The sequence below is a fragment of the Lytechinus pictus genome, chromosome 7, assembly GCF_037042905.1.
Source record: "Lytechinus pictus isolate F3 Inbred chromosome 7, Lp3.0, whole genome shotgun sequence".
NCBI lineage: Eukaryota > Metazoa > Echinodermata > Echinoidea > Temnopleuroida > Toxopneustidae > Lytechinus > Lytechinus pictus.
In genome coordinates, this window is record NC_087251.1 from 20,874,418 (window position 1) to 20,889,567 (window position 15,150).

The 15,150-nt window shown below is 33.8% G+C and overlaps 1 protein-coding gene across 4 annotated transcripts in view; it reads left to right on the forward strand.

Moving 5' to 3' along the window:
- The window catches only part of LOC129264776 (uncharacterized), a 42,624-nt gene that overhangs the window by 3,587 nt on the left and 23,887 nt on the right, over nt 1–15,150 (forward strand). For all 4 annotated transcript variants that reach the window (XM_064102187.1, XM_064102188.1, XM_064102189.1 and 1 more), the window contains exons 2-8: nt 4,379–5,413; nt 6,869–7,014; nt 8,028–8,126; nt 11,170–11,298; nt 11,870–11,942; nt 12,327–12,437; nt 14,591–14,721. In XM_064102187.1, the coding sequence (XP_063958257.1) occupies nt 4,520–5,413; nt 6,869–7,014; nt 8,028–8,126; nt 11,170–11,298; nt 11,870–11,942; nt 12,327–12,437; nt 14,591–14,721 (1,583 nt within the window). In that variant the 5' untranslated portion in view covers nt 4,379–4,519. The remainder of the gene's footprint in view (nt 1–4,378; nt 5,414–6,868; nt 7,015–8,027; nt 8,127–11,169; nt 11,299–11,869; nt 11,943–12,326; nt 12,438–14,590; nt 14,722–15,150) is intronic.

Genomic DNA, 15,150 nt, shown 5'->3' on the forward strand with positions numbered 1-15,150 from the left:
CTTGTCCTCCTCTGATCTTACGACCAAATTATGCTGCTATTAGCCGCATAATTGGGTTTTATTGGGTTTATGAAAGGGGTAATAGCCTTTCTTTTCTTTTTCTTTTTAATTTGTCTATCTTATAATGTGACAAAAAGAAAAATTACTATTTTTATGAATTTAGATAATGAATCTATATCAGTTAGTATACACGTGGGATATTGAAAATGTAAATGCAATATGTAAAAGGGGGAAAACGGAAAAGAATTGTGAAAATGTAAAGAAAAAAAATTGGTCAGGAATGATAAAGTCAAAGTCATTTGAAAATAATGAGATCACTCGGACTATCTCAAACTGGCAATCTGGTATAAAGAGGATTGTGAGAAAGATAGGAACAACTTGCCCCAATTGTTTTACAAACTTATCAAGAATTCTGGTTTTCTCCAAAGCATTTTTATACATCCGTCCTAGACGGGACATATTATGGTACCACGTAATTAGTACCACGCTAGGTGTCCATCTGTCCGTCCGTTAACTTTTCTTTGTAAACGCGATAAATTCAGTTTGATTTAACCTAGGCTCATGTAATTTGGTGTGTATGATACGAGCATAAATCGCAGGAAGCCTATTGATTTTATTGATTTTGCGGAACGAAACGAATAAATAAAAAAATAAAACATGTAGGCTCATATAACATAGATCCCAGGAAGCCTATTGATTTTGAGGTCAAAAGGTCAAAGGTCAAGGTCACACTGACATGTTTCCATCTTACCCTTCTGAAGTCCTTGTAAATGCGATAACTTTAGTTTGACTTATTCTAGGCTCATATGATTTGGTGTGTATGATACTACAATGGATCCCAGTAAGCCTATTGATTTTGAGGTCAAAAGGTCAAAGGTCAAGATCTCAGTGACATGTTTTCATCTTACCCTTCTGCAGTCCTTGTAAACGCGATAACTTTAGTTGAACTTAACCGAGGCTCATATAATTTGGTGTGTATGATGCTAGCATAGATCCCAGCAATTCTATTGATTTTGAGGTCAGAAGGTCAAAGGTGAAGTCGCCACCTTCTACTTTTCTTGCTTGACCAATATCTCCATTTTCCGTGTTACAGGCGGGCGTATTATGTGCTCGCCTGAGCGACACTCTCATTATCCTTTCTTTTGTAATTAAGCTCGAGTACTTTCTGAGTTAACATTTCGAAAAAGATTTTAGATAGCCATTTCAAGCCAGTGGGGGTTCCATCCAAGCCCCTAAAATTATCAAAAGCAAGAAAAAATGGGCAGAAAGTGAGAAGAGAAGAGATCAAACCCCCAAAGTGGAAGCCCTGGCTACGTGCCTGCATTTAAAAGCGAATAGAGGAGGTCTCCCTATCTTTCATGTACATCACAATGAAATTAAAAACTATTCAAACTTTTGTCAATTACGGATTTAAATGGTGATTTATATCAAATTACAGTGATTTTGAAAAAAAAGAAAGCTATTAATAATTCATATACTTTCAGCAGACATTAACAAATATTTATCTCTCCTTTTTTCTTTATTAAATTTCATACCCACATTTCATAATGACAATATTAGCTAAATAAAGCTTAAAAAAAACCAAAGTTTGGTTAAAACTGAAAACTTATTTTCAATTTGGTACAAATTGTTTGTATTAATTTTTTGTCAATAGTCTGTATTTTTTAAATTTTATAGTGAGAGTGTCATGGTCTAGTGGTTATCTAGTGGTTATCTTGTCTTTCAATCTGAACAATGTGGGTTCGATTCCAAACTATGGCATGTTTTCCTTCAGCAAGAAATTTTCCCCACATTGTGCTGCACTCGACCAGGTGAGGTGTATGGGTACCCGATAGGAAGAATTTCCTTGAATGCTTGAGTGCCTATACGGCGGCTCGGCTACAGCCGGGGTAACAATATGATACCGTATCAAAAGAGTTTAAAGTGACTGCGCTATATAAATGTTCTACAGTATATTGTTATTTGATTTGATTTTGTGTAGATGATAGTAATACTTCTTAGTTATACTGTATGTTCTTATTACAGGTTGAGTAACAGGGTGGAGTCCTCCAAATACTGTACACTATCTTATAATGCAGCTACAGTGTATATAAAATGTTATTTTTTGACATTTATTGACCCACATCCTGTTATCGAGCTATCTCTCTGTCCTTCTTACATACGCACTTGTCTGCGTTGTTGTGTATCCAAGAAACAGCTTACTGATCTGTTGGAGTAAAGTTCTAAAGGATTCTTCTTCAGTCCAGTGATCACAATACGGGACTGTGTGCTCAGGGCTTTAAGTCCTTGGGATTGTGTGGCTATTGTTGGAGGTAGAAGAATGAAAGGGGAAGGGGGGAACACAGACAGTTGTAGGGGTAATTATCTATCAATGTACGCACAATAACATGTACTTGTAGGCTGCATGCTTGTGCGGTGAACAAATATTGTACATCAAGCCCGGTGATCGAGAGATTGAAGATGGCCCTTTCTAAGTTTCCTAATTGATTTTGTACAGTACATCAGCCTCTAATGTGCAACCTCGAATGTGCACAAGGGGATAATTGTTTTTACGTACATGTTACATAAGAAATCAAATTCAAGACAAGATACAACTTACATGCTTACATGTAACTCTACTTTTCTATAAACAAAGCCCCAAACTAGTGAACCCAACAAGAGAATTTACGGAAAGCTGTTAAAAACAAAAAAGTTTGATAATTTATTTATATTCATACTACATTGTACATGTACATGGCATGTGGGAAAGAAAGTTTTTATGTGGTAAAAAAAAGTAGTCCTGAGAATATTGATCAGATTTGCCTATCTGTAAATATGGGCTACCTACATGTATTATTTTTATTAAAAACTTTTTTTGCACATTCTTGATAATAATATTTACTTACTTTACTCCAAATTAACTTCTGGGATATATTTACACAATATTTCAGCAAAAAAATATTTTCTTTTTTTAAAAGTCATGTTCACCCCCATAAAATACATAATAGAAAAAATTGAACAAGCATAATTCGTTGAAAAAATGAACAAAATATGTAAAAGAAAAAAGTTTTGGTATTTTCAAGTTTTGCCTAAAGATGTTTTTAATCCTTATGGAATCTACTGTACATTTTAAAGTATAATTTGTAACTTATTTTGATTAAGTGGAGAGTTTCTTTATTGATCTGCTCTGTAAAAAATGAAATACACTGTGTTTGTTTAGAGTTTCTTTATTGATCTGCTCTGTAAAAAATGAAATACACTGTGTTTGTTTATTTTATTTTTATCACTAAGTATTAAGTACACAACAATTTGTGAGTTTGTGATGTGATTGGTTTCCTCATTTGCATTGCACCTGTCATTTTTTTAAATAAGCTATATTAAAAAGTGCTATGTTTCATTTCTTATTTTACAGTCTGAATTTTATGAAATTATCAGTGTCATGCATAGTCAGTGTTATGCTTGTTACATTTTTCTCTATGCAATGAACTTTTGATAAATTGAAAAGGTCATTATAAATTCTCGAAAGAGCTTATACAAGGACCAGATATTAAATCAGAATGATAATCTGTTTGACTGTTTCAATATGGAACTTTCTGATTCAGGGTATTTTTTAAAATAGAATTTAAAATTGTACACTATTTGTACATGTAAGTATCAAATATTAAAATTGAAAGATTTTTTTAAATTATGTCTGGCAAAATGGCGTACTTCTTTATAAGTGAAATGAATATTTCTTGGATGACACTTTCCAGACTTGCATAGTTTGAATTCAGAGTTTTTCAACATATTTCAGAATAAGAACATTTTGGGGAATTTTAGGTGATATGTAGACATTTTTTAGCAGTTTTAAATGGCATCACTGGTGTTTGATCAGTTACAATTTATGAGGTGATCAAAAGAAGAAGTGAAAATGAAGTTGAAAGGAGGTGAAAGTATTCAATGCTTGTGTGTTGGCCTCCAGAAAGAAAGAGGGAGATGGGGTGGTTCTATCTTCCCAGTGCCTTTCCAAAATGGTGACTGAAAAGGAGGGATTAAACACATAAAGCTTTGCACATATTTCAATTTTATCCATCAAAATGTTTGTAAGTGATGTTAACGTCTGCTTTTATCCCCTTCATTCTACTTTATCAACAATGCCAAATTAGCATCCAGTGTTAGAAAATGTTGAGGGAGAAATCCATTCAGACCTCAGTGCTCAGCAATTATGCAAAAGCAATTAAATTCTAATTACCCTGCCTATTGCAGCTTCGGTTGTCCTGGATGCTTATCTTTAACAAGATTACATCCTTTATCAAAGCATTTTTAAATTTGAATAAGAAGTCATTGTACTTTCACTTTATCAAGTAATGTACATAACTGCATCCATGATTGATTTGTCTCTTTTCATTTGCTTTTGCAGAATATTCACCAATTGGAGTATTAACATGGAAATGACTTGAGGCTTGACTTTTCTCGTGGATAGATGAATGCATGATCAAGCATCATGTAGTTTGTCTTCTAGTGTTGGCAATCTCCATGTGAGGTCCATGGACACATCTTGATGAATTATAGTGGAACATTCCAACTAAACCGACCTAAAAGAGTAAGACGGCAAACAGTAAGCGGGGACATGGATGAAAGTGCGGAGGATGACCAAAAGCAAAGGGAGGAGATGGAGGAGGCGTATCGTAAGATGTTGATGGAGCTTGAGAGTGATGATGATGAGGAGGAAGAAGGGCCAGTCCAAGTGGAGAAGGAAAGGAAGCCTCAACGAGAGGTGAAAGGGGCGGACGATAAGCGTCCACTCTTGAATGAATCGTTGGGTGGATCATTGGGGATCTCACTCATAGAGAGACATAGCACTCCGCCTCCACCATCCATCGTCGTGATGGAGGATAAACCAGATGTAACTATTACAGTTGATGAACCCAAACAGGAGCAACAAAATGTTCTCACTGATGATAGAAAGAACTCTTTACCTAATGGTGGTAGGAATTCTCCTCATGGAAGAACTTCACCTAATGGGAGGAGCTCGCCAAATGGCCCAACCTCACCAACTTCACCTAATGGTAGGGCTTCGCCTATTAATGGGAGAACTTCTCCTCTAAAGAACAACAGGGTTGAACCTATTAATGAGAAACAGTTACCTCATGAAATGCATACCAACAAAAACAACAACATCCATTCCTTTCTGACGGACAACACGCAGGCGTTTGAGAAGCCCCATCAGACAAGCAATGGGAAGGTTTCGACTCCTGATAGTGGCGTTGATTCGTTGGGTTCGGAGAAGAGATCCTCTGTAAAAACAATTAGTGATTCCAGTGAGAAATCCAGAAAATCTAGTCATACAAATAAAGTTTTTGTGAGAACATTCAAGCAGAGAGCTAGTCAAGAGAACTTTGCATTGTATGGACTTCTTACTCCTGCCTTAGTCCTGGTACCAAAGATCGATGGGGTAAGTTCACTTGATTGAAGGGCATGTTCACTCATTTTTGTTGCTAGCAGATTATTTGTTGCAATAAAAATGGTAATAAGAAGGAGGAGTAGACAAAGGAAGAAGGAAATGGGACAAGAATTACAATTACAGTGATAATTACAAGAGTAACAATGTGTGAGAAATTAATAATCTCTGAAAGAGTTTTGAAAACTGGTGTTTGATTAGGTTTTGAATATTAGTAGTTAGAGTGTTTATCAGGGCAAACTATCTGTTGTGTGATTCTGCAGCCAACCAAATAAGCACCAAAAAAAAAAAGCCCACCTCAATCAGAAAAATATTGAAATATAAAAATCAAGTAGTGGTTTTGTCACATGAATGAGGAATGCTTTTTGCTTTGAATTCCAGTGATGATGTTAATTTCCTCGAGCATGAAATTTATCCAAATTGTGATGCACTCAAGCCAGGTCAGCCAAAAATATTAATGCCTTGACTGCACTAAGTACAAGAAACAGCAGCTGGAACAATTAAAGGGATGGTCCAGGCTAGAGATGAATAAAAATAAATCAAAATCGGATAACAAATAATGAAGTAATTGAATTTCAAAGATTTGCATTATTCTGGTGAAACAGTTCTAGGAATGTCTTTATGAATATTCATTAGGTGGGCTGATGATGTCATATCCCCACTTGTTTTTTTGTATTTTATTCTATGAAATTAGGTTTATTCAAAAATTTTCTACCAAGAACTAAAACATTAGACACATCATTTTTAATACACATGTATGAAATAATGAACATTTATGATTTAATGTAATAACATAAGAAAAATAAAAGTGGGGGTGTGACATCATCAGGCCACCTATTATTCATGACGATGTGCATATAACAATTTTCACAAATATTGATAAACTTTAAAATTCAATAACATTGTTATTTATTATCCGATTTTGATTAAATTTTCAGCGTTTTGCTTTGTGAATTTTACTGTATATATTTAGATATAAATATTTTCAGCCTGGACCATCCCTTTAAGCTGGGGTATAGTACACCTCTGAATAGGCAACTATTAGATGGTGCTGGAAAGATATAATATGTATAAGTGCACTTAGATGTATTACATGTAGCTTTGTAAGTGTAAAATCAGTGTTTATTTGTATGTAATTATGTTTATAGTCATGAAAGTAAAAAAAATATTATTCATCCGGTCCAAAGTTATGTAGAATTATAAATGATAAAACAACAACAACAACTAAACTTACTGTGAAGATAAGTTCTGGAACAATGCAGGACGAGGCACCCGGGAGTCTTCAAAATATTCCACCACTGGTCTTACAGACCTCTCCAAAACTTGACACAATCTCACTCAACCACGTAATAATGATGGATGCATCCCATCAAAATACTTACCACTGTGGATTTGTCTTCACATTTTAGTTAAGATTTTATTCCACATAATTCTGTTTATGTAAATCAGCATGATGCCCTGACCGAGACGTTTACTGAGTTGAAGGGAGAAGATCGTGAATTGAAGCTGGCAGCAGCTCATATTGATGATGCAATCAGTGGAAGGGGAAAATATGGCAAAGCTAGAGCTTTCTTTAAGTCTAAGCAGGGAAGATGGTAAGTAAATAATGTTCTATTTCTATCTTTATTGTATTAACAATACATGAACAGTAACATGTAGTATTGAGTAGCAACTACTTAGAGACATGTACCTGCTCGATATTAAGACTTGTGATTTTCGATTCCTATCCTTATGATTAAGCCCAGATTCAATGAATTTTTCATGGCTTTTTATATAAAAAAGAAACATTTCAAACTGTGTTGCTATATTGATTGAAATGGAAAGAGTCTTCAGCATTTTTAAAGCATGTTTAAAAAAGTCAATATGCCTTATCGAGCAATCAGCAATGGAGCCAAAAGATCTGTTAGCTGCAAAATTTATAGAATGACTGTGCTAAAGCTAATTAAATCTCTAAATTTTCTGTTTATAATTTTTCTAAATTAAGGCCTTTTGAAAACTTATCTTGTGAAGATTTAGGAATTGCATATATCAGACAGCTATACAGTGTACAAAGAGTGTACATCGTGAAATTATTTCCTTATTTTTTTTCTTGAGAATCGGGTTTTATACACAATTTCTCTTGAGGATCTGACTTTTTAATATATGTATTTTATTTTTAAATATAACTCATGAAATTTCAGATTGCGCCTTTCACACAACATGAATTTCAGAACCCTGCATTTTATCTGATAACAGGTTTTATCCAACAAGAAATGATTACAATCAATCAAAATTTTAAAATAAGTAACTGTTAATTAATTCCAAATACCAAACTTGATGACTTTAAACAAAACATGTAAACTGATGATATTCAAAATCATTTATCAGTTATGAGTAAACACCATGAATCAATTTACATGTACAGTTTTAAATAAATAAAAAAAAGTTAATGAATAGGGTAATGGCTGTATGTGAACGTTATAGAACTTATGAGCATTAAAAAGAATTTAAACAAAAATTATACTGTCCTTTGTTCCCTAATAGCAGTAAAACAACATAACCATTAAATGATAAAAACACCAGAAATCAAAAAAATATATCTTTCATTTCTCTCTATCCTTAAACACAGGTGCTTCAAGATGATCAACAACAAGTATTTCAAGTATCTAGTATTGTTAATGGCTACAGTTCATCTTATTCTCACCTTTTTTGAACCACCCTCTTCAATGTAAGTTCAAAAGACCTCTTTGTATTACTAATCCACAATTTACAATCTACTTATTTGTTTATTTATTGTTTTAACCATAGTTTGGACAATATTTTAGAAGTATTCCTATAAAAAAAGTAGGTTACTCATTTCATTTTCATAAAGATATACTGAAAAGGGTATGATAAATTTGGAATAGAAATGTGTCTAGATTTAAAGGATTTTAAACTTATTTAATAATTGTTGCATCATTGTAGACATCTCACTATCTTTAATTTTGCTTGACAAACCTGAAAGGTTCTATGATCAGAAACCTACACCTTGACACGTTAAAATTAAAATTGGGACAGTTGTTTGTCTCCAACGACGCTTTTATGGAGGTGAGTTAAGCCCAGCAAGGTTTCAAGGATATGACGTGACTAAAACAGCCAAACTTTTGTGACATTTGAAATAAACAAGGTTCTCGACACCTTAGCAACCAAAGAACTTGCTAGTCTGGAGTGGGTCAGTGTTTGTTTTAGTATCACTTTATTAACCCACTCTACTAAATCAATTGTGTGAAAGGGCACTTAATATACACCTGCGTTTTATCTTTCTATTCTTATTCAGACTGCCTGGATATTGTAATGATGCAATATGACATAAATTGGTTATTTCACAATTTGTTTTGAATAATGATCATCATATCAATTCAATTTTTGTAATGTACACTGTATGTACTTTTTGAAAGAGAGGTTTTTCTTACCCCACCCATGTCATTTTCTTGCCTAATACTGGGAGTCGCATGGAATATATATAACTTTATGCAAGACAATAAGTACTACAGAAATTACCTATAATGTATTTGCTCTGTAAATATGTCGCGCTTAATATGAGACATCAATGCAGGGAAGTGCTAGTACTTGTAGCATTTCCCTCATTTATGTATTTGGATAATGTATTTACAATTTAATAGTACATTACATGTCAAAACTGAATACTCTTGTCTCGATCACACTGAAGTTTATCTTTAAAATGGATGGACTTTGAGCTTTGGTGGGCATTTAACAAATGTCCAGTATTTAGTCTTTTGATAGGCCATACCTAAAAGAGACTTCTTGTGTGCAGTAGTATTGATCAAATAGATTACTTTTAGGTATCAAATTTGATATCAAGAAATTGAGTGGCAGTGAGCTTTAAGGTCACCCACTGCAGTCTTCATTTGACTCTCATGTTGACTTACTTCATTGCTCATTTTTTAATTAGTCCAATGATAGATAATTGTCAATAGATAACAATAGTTTATAGTGGAATAATGAATGATTATTTCTTTTGGTATAATTAATATTACTTTGATGTTATCTTAAATGTGTATTTTGGTAAGGTTAAATGCATGAATAGTAATGTTATCTAATTGCCTTTATATAAAACTTCCCAAGTCACTCAAATCATAATGATTGATGATAACATTTCCTCTCATACACAGTAAAGCACAAACTCCCTTTTATAATATGAATACAGTAGAATGAACTATTGTGTTCTAAACTCTAAAGGTTACACTGTGTTTCCCTTTATCTTATTCAGATTTCTTTGTTGTCCATTCTGTTTATGAAATAGAAGAAAGCATGTATTGCCATGTGTAAGGTTTAAAATCAGGTGGAATCATTGGATGTCTTTCAAAATCCAATTATTATTTTTTCATGTACTTCCACCTCCATTAACCAATGAGAATAATTCACTGTCATAAACCTGCCTGGTATTGTCTTGAAATGTACATTCTTTTCAAATTAGCCAGGGGGTGTTTCATAAAGCTATATATAACTTGCATGTGACTATGGACCATATTCTGATATCTGGTTTAACTTAGACCATGGCCTAACTCTGTGCTATAATTATGGGAAGCTAAAATATCAAAACTCAGACGAAAGTTTGTTAACATTGTTTGTTTCTTTTGTCTACATAGTACTAGTACTTTGATCTTTCCTTATGCTGCAGTGATGAAGAAAACAAATACAGTTATTATTTCATGACATTTATGAATGAATTTGAGTGTCAAATGAGTTGGTAAATTGTACCTCTTCTATTAGAGGTTCATGTCACGGTTAGTTATCCATAGTTAAACCACAATTTTAGATCAGATGTGTACAGCTGATGACGTGTTCTTGTATTATTGAAATGTACCCATGTTTTTCCTAGTATCTGAATAAAGTGGGACTAAATTTCCTGTAATCCTCATCAAGTTTTGACAAAATTATAAACTTTGAATTCAAATGTTTGTTAACAATGAGAATTTTATCCTACAACTCAAAGATTGGGTTTCAACTTTAGCGAATGAGAATCAAAGGATGGTGAATCAGTCTAAGAACGTATTCCAGTCATGCTTAACTTTATCAAATGTCAGCCTTTAAAACACCCTATCAGCCCTGGGCAAGAAGGCCAGATCCCCCTTTTAGCGAAGTCACAGGCTGATGATAATTATTATGATTCCTCATAATTTATTGTATTTATGTTTTTATTAAAAATCAGATGAAATTACAATATTTACAGTTATTCATTGAGGTTAAAAAATCATAAATCACATTTACAAAGTTTAGGAAAATGTCAGAAAATAAGGTTACAATACATAATCTGTACCAAACAGTACCTATGTAACTTATAAAATCTGAGTTCATACACATATACATTATCATTAAGCCATCAGCTATACAGCAAAATCAAAAGGGCGTATAAAGTATACACTTGATATTGCTCTCTGGACATTTCCTCAGAATTGCCCATAAGATGCTTAAAAGGACTTCGTACAGAATGACCAGATACATGCTTACATGTATGCACTAGTTAACATGAATTTGGCCCCCAAACAATAATAATTTGTCCCTTTATTTTGCAAAATGGAAATTTGAAATCAAATGTCCCTATGAATTATTACTACATGCCCATGTATCTTCAGAGTGCATCCATAGTCCATACCTCTTGAATATAAATTTCATATAGCTCATTGTTTATAAGAAAACTGTTTATTATGATAGCTAATAGCCTTAATTTGATTACTCATAATTTTAACCGTTCTGTTTATTTTTTGTAGGTCAACATCACCTGCCATTCTTGCAATAACTCCATTATGTATCTTAGTCTATGCTGCTGATGTAGGGGTTCATATGGGCTTCTTATCTTGGCCTGTATTTTGGTCATTAGATGAAAACAGATGGATAAGGTGAGAATTAACAACCTCATATTAAAATTGATCATTATTTCAGCAGATTGTCTGAGAATGAATCATAAGTAAATATAATCAATATATTACTTATTTCTGATACTTCTTTTTATTATAATATTTAGGAAGGAAAAATTTATTTCAGGACATACATGTATTATTCCTTCATATTTTGATTAGAACTGTTAGTTGTAATCATTTAGAATCACAAGAATTCAACTGTACATAAACATTGTATTTGAAACTGATTGTCAATATATTTATATTACACACATTTGCAAAACTGCAACAGCCTGCTTTGATAAAAAGGGAGAAAAGTTTGAGCTGTTAACATGTTGCTGATTGACCTGAAATTAATGCAAATGCAAAATACATAATTGCTTTGCTAATTTGTTAATTACTTATTGTAAGATCTTTGTTATCTCTAGAGCACTTATTTATTCTAATAGATTTGATAGTAATACAAATCTGATTTGTGATTACTACTTTTGTAGATATTGATCAGTTTAATAAAATAGAATTGCATTTTGCTGTGTATTGAATGTATTAATTCTGCTTTGTTGTGTTTCAGGAGAGAGCTTGTATTCACCTGTATGTATATCATAGACTATGTGATGTTGGTCACACAAACTTTTGTAGATGTGGTAAGTGTTTACTCTTCCTAAATCTCAGAGAAGTCTTCATAAGTTAACATTATCACCATTTTTCATATTGTCTGAAATCCTAATTGTTGGCTTGGTTGAAGTATGCACGCACCTTAATGTGTAAGATCTTTCAAATCACTTCAAAATAGTTGTATATAATACTTTTACAGTAATCAGAGGAAGAGTTAACCTTTTAAATGAATACAAATTTAACTTTTATTTTTTTAAATCAAATAACTACCTTGGTTTGTTACAGAAAATCTTGCCTTGCAGTTTTGGAGAATGATTTTCTTTTGCATTACAGTATATTAAAAATGATATGAAAATACAGAAATTGTTCAATTATGAATTATGATAAAAATGGCCTTTTCTCTTTTTTTTAAGCGTTTGGCTCAACCATTTCGATGTCTGCGGGCAGCCATCATTCTGTGCAAGCTGAACAACGTACAACACATCTGGGATGTTGTTATGTCAATTGTTATTAAACTGGGAAAGGTACTTAAATGTGTTTTTTCTTTAAAGACCTTAAAAAGTTTATCTTAAGCATATGTTGTAATATTGTGATATCTATAAATATATATGTATATATATATATATATATTGCTACATTCGTATCCATTATGGATGAGGGATGGGCTACGAACATGTGAATAGATGTGCTACTATAGTATGACTCATGAGGATGTTTCTGAAAGCATTTTGCTAGTGATTTCCACAGGTAAATTTTCTTTTATTCAATCAGATGGCATTACATATTTCAGTGAATTTCATTGACAAGATGTTCCTTGAAATACATTTGCAATTTCTTTGAGTTCCAAGTGTAGTTAATGGTGGCAGCAGTGGGATTCGAGTCCCAGGTGTGTTTAATGGCGGCAGCGTTGGGATTCAAGTTCCAGGTGTATTTAATGGTGGCAGTGATACGATTCGAGTCCCAGGTTTATTCAATGGTGGCAGTGATGGGATTCGAGTCCCAGGTGTATTTAATGGTGGCAGCGGTGGGATTCAAGTTCCAGGTGTATTTAATGGTGGCAGTGATACGATTCGAGTCCCAGGTGTATTTAATGGTGGCAGCAGTGGGATTTGAGTCCCAGATGTATTTAATGGTGGCTGCGGTGGGATTAGAGTCCCAGGTGTATTTAATGGTGGCAGCGGTAGGATTTGAGTGCCAGGTGTATTTTAATGATGTCAGTGGTGGGATTGGAGTCCCAGGTGTATTTCATGGTGGCAGCGATGGGATTTGAGTCCCGAATGTATTTAATGGTGGCAGCGGTGGGATTCAAGTCCCAGGTGTATTTCATGCTGACAGCGGTAGGATTTGAGTGCTAGGTTTAGTTAATGGTGGCAGCGGTGGGATTCGAGTCCCAGGTGTATTTAATGGTGTCAGCGGTGGGATTTGAGACCTAGGTATAGTTAATTGTGTCAGCAGTGGGATTCTAGTACCAGGTGTGTTTAATGGTTGCAGCGGTGGGATTCGAGTTACAGGTGTATATGGTGTCGGCTGTGGGATTCAGGTCACAGGTGTATTTAATGGTGGCAGCGATGCGATTCGAGTTCCAGGTGTATTTAATGGTGGCAGTGGTGGGATTTGAGTCCCAGATGTCTTTCATGGTGGCAGCGGTGGGATTAAAATCCCAGGCGTATTTAATGGTGCCAGCAGAGTGATTCAAGTTCCTTGTATATTAAATGGTGGCAGCGGTGAGATTCGAGTCTCAGGTGTATTCAATGGTGGCAGTGTTTTCTAGAGTGTATATTTTCAGTTTTTAATTGAGTATCAGGCTTATTAGCCAGAAATCTTTTGATGTAGGTGTACAGTACGTAACACTCGGCTGCTTGGACCTTCCCCAATTATTATCAACAATACTGTTGACATGACTTATTCCTTTTCAAACACGTACATTGGTTGCCTGGTAACTTGTGATTCTTTTAAACCCAAGGCCACTTCTACATCAAATTGATATGGTTAAAATGAGAAATATTAAGCAAATGTAAATTGGAATTTTATCAGAGCTACATGTATGAATCCAGTACGAAGTGAATTTACATAAAATGGTCAGTATGCAAATGAGAGACACCATGATATTGTATGTATTCTTTTGTATGAAATTACAAACATCAGCTTTTGTCAATTTTATGAAGATGAAACTCAATCAAATTTGATTTACATTGATGATAATTTTATGCATCCTTGAGAAGTCTAACTGTGTTTGGAGGAAATATTGAAATGTTTGAAAAGTCACAAATTAAATGTAAGGGGAATAATAAGTGTGTAACATCATCAACTCCACCATTTACTTCAGCTGCTAGCTTTAGAGGGGAGGGGGACAAAGTTGATGGAAACTCTTGTATTCATCAATGATCATTATTATATGTTACTGTATATATTTTATGTAAGTCTCTAGAGGCTCCTGCATAGCAAATACAGTCCAGTTCCTGGTCTGGTCAAACAATTTATAACTGGATTTAATTGATTTCTGTATTCCAAAGAGATCTCGCACTCTAAACATTCACTATGACTGGTTTAACCAAATGATTCAGAACAGTTCTCTCTGCCAGTGAGTTAATATGGCTTCGGATGCTGTTGCTTCAATTGACATTGTACTACACCCCTATATTAAATCTAATGATATTGTATTTTTTATTTCTATTAGGTATTTGTCATCATTATTGTATTCATCATCTTGTTCTCTGCTATTGGAGTACATCTATACACAGACACATATCACAACATAGAACAAGAATCTTCAAACTGTACAGGCAACTCAACAAATGTATATGTTGGGTAAGTTTTTGTTCAAAGTTTTAGCCACAGTGATGGAGAAAATATCATTATTACTTTTTCAGATTATGAATATTAGTTTTATGTTACCTAACAGAAATAATGTTAAGAATCAATGTTTTGTTTGTTTGCAGTTGTAGTGAAGTGATGTGCCTTGTTTAAAATAAATGATAAAAATGATGATAATATACATGTACTGTACTTATCTAGATCATTTCAAAATCTGTCTCTTTGCACTAGAGATGGAATCAAGTGAAATGTGCCTGAACGCACTTCCTTTTCTCAACATTGGAAACAGATTTTTAAGTAATTCCTTTCATCAATGTACTCAGAGAGAGAGAGTAAAATGAGAACAGGGCACTCCTGATATTGGATTCATGTCCATTTTATTAGGAATCTTGTCCAAGCTGCACATGTGTTTGTCCATGTGAT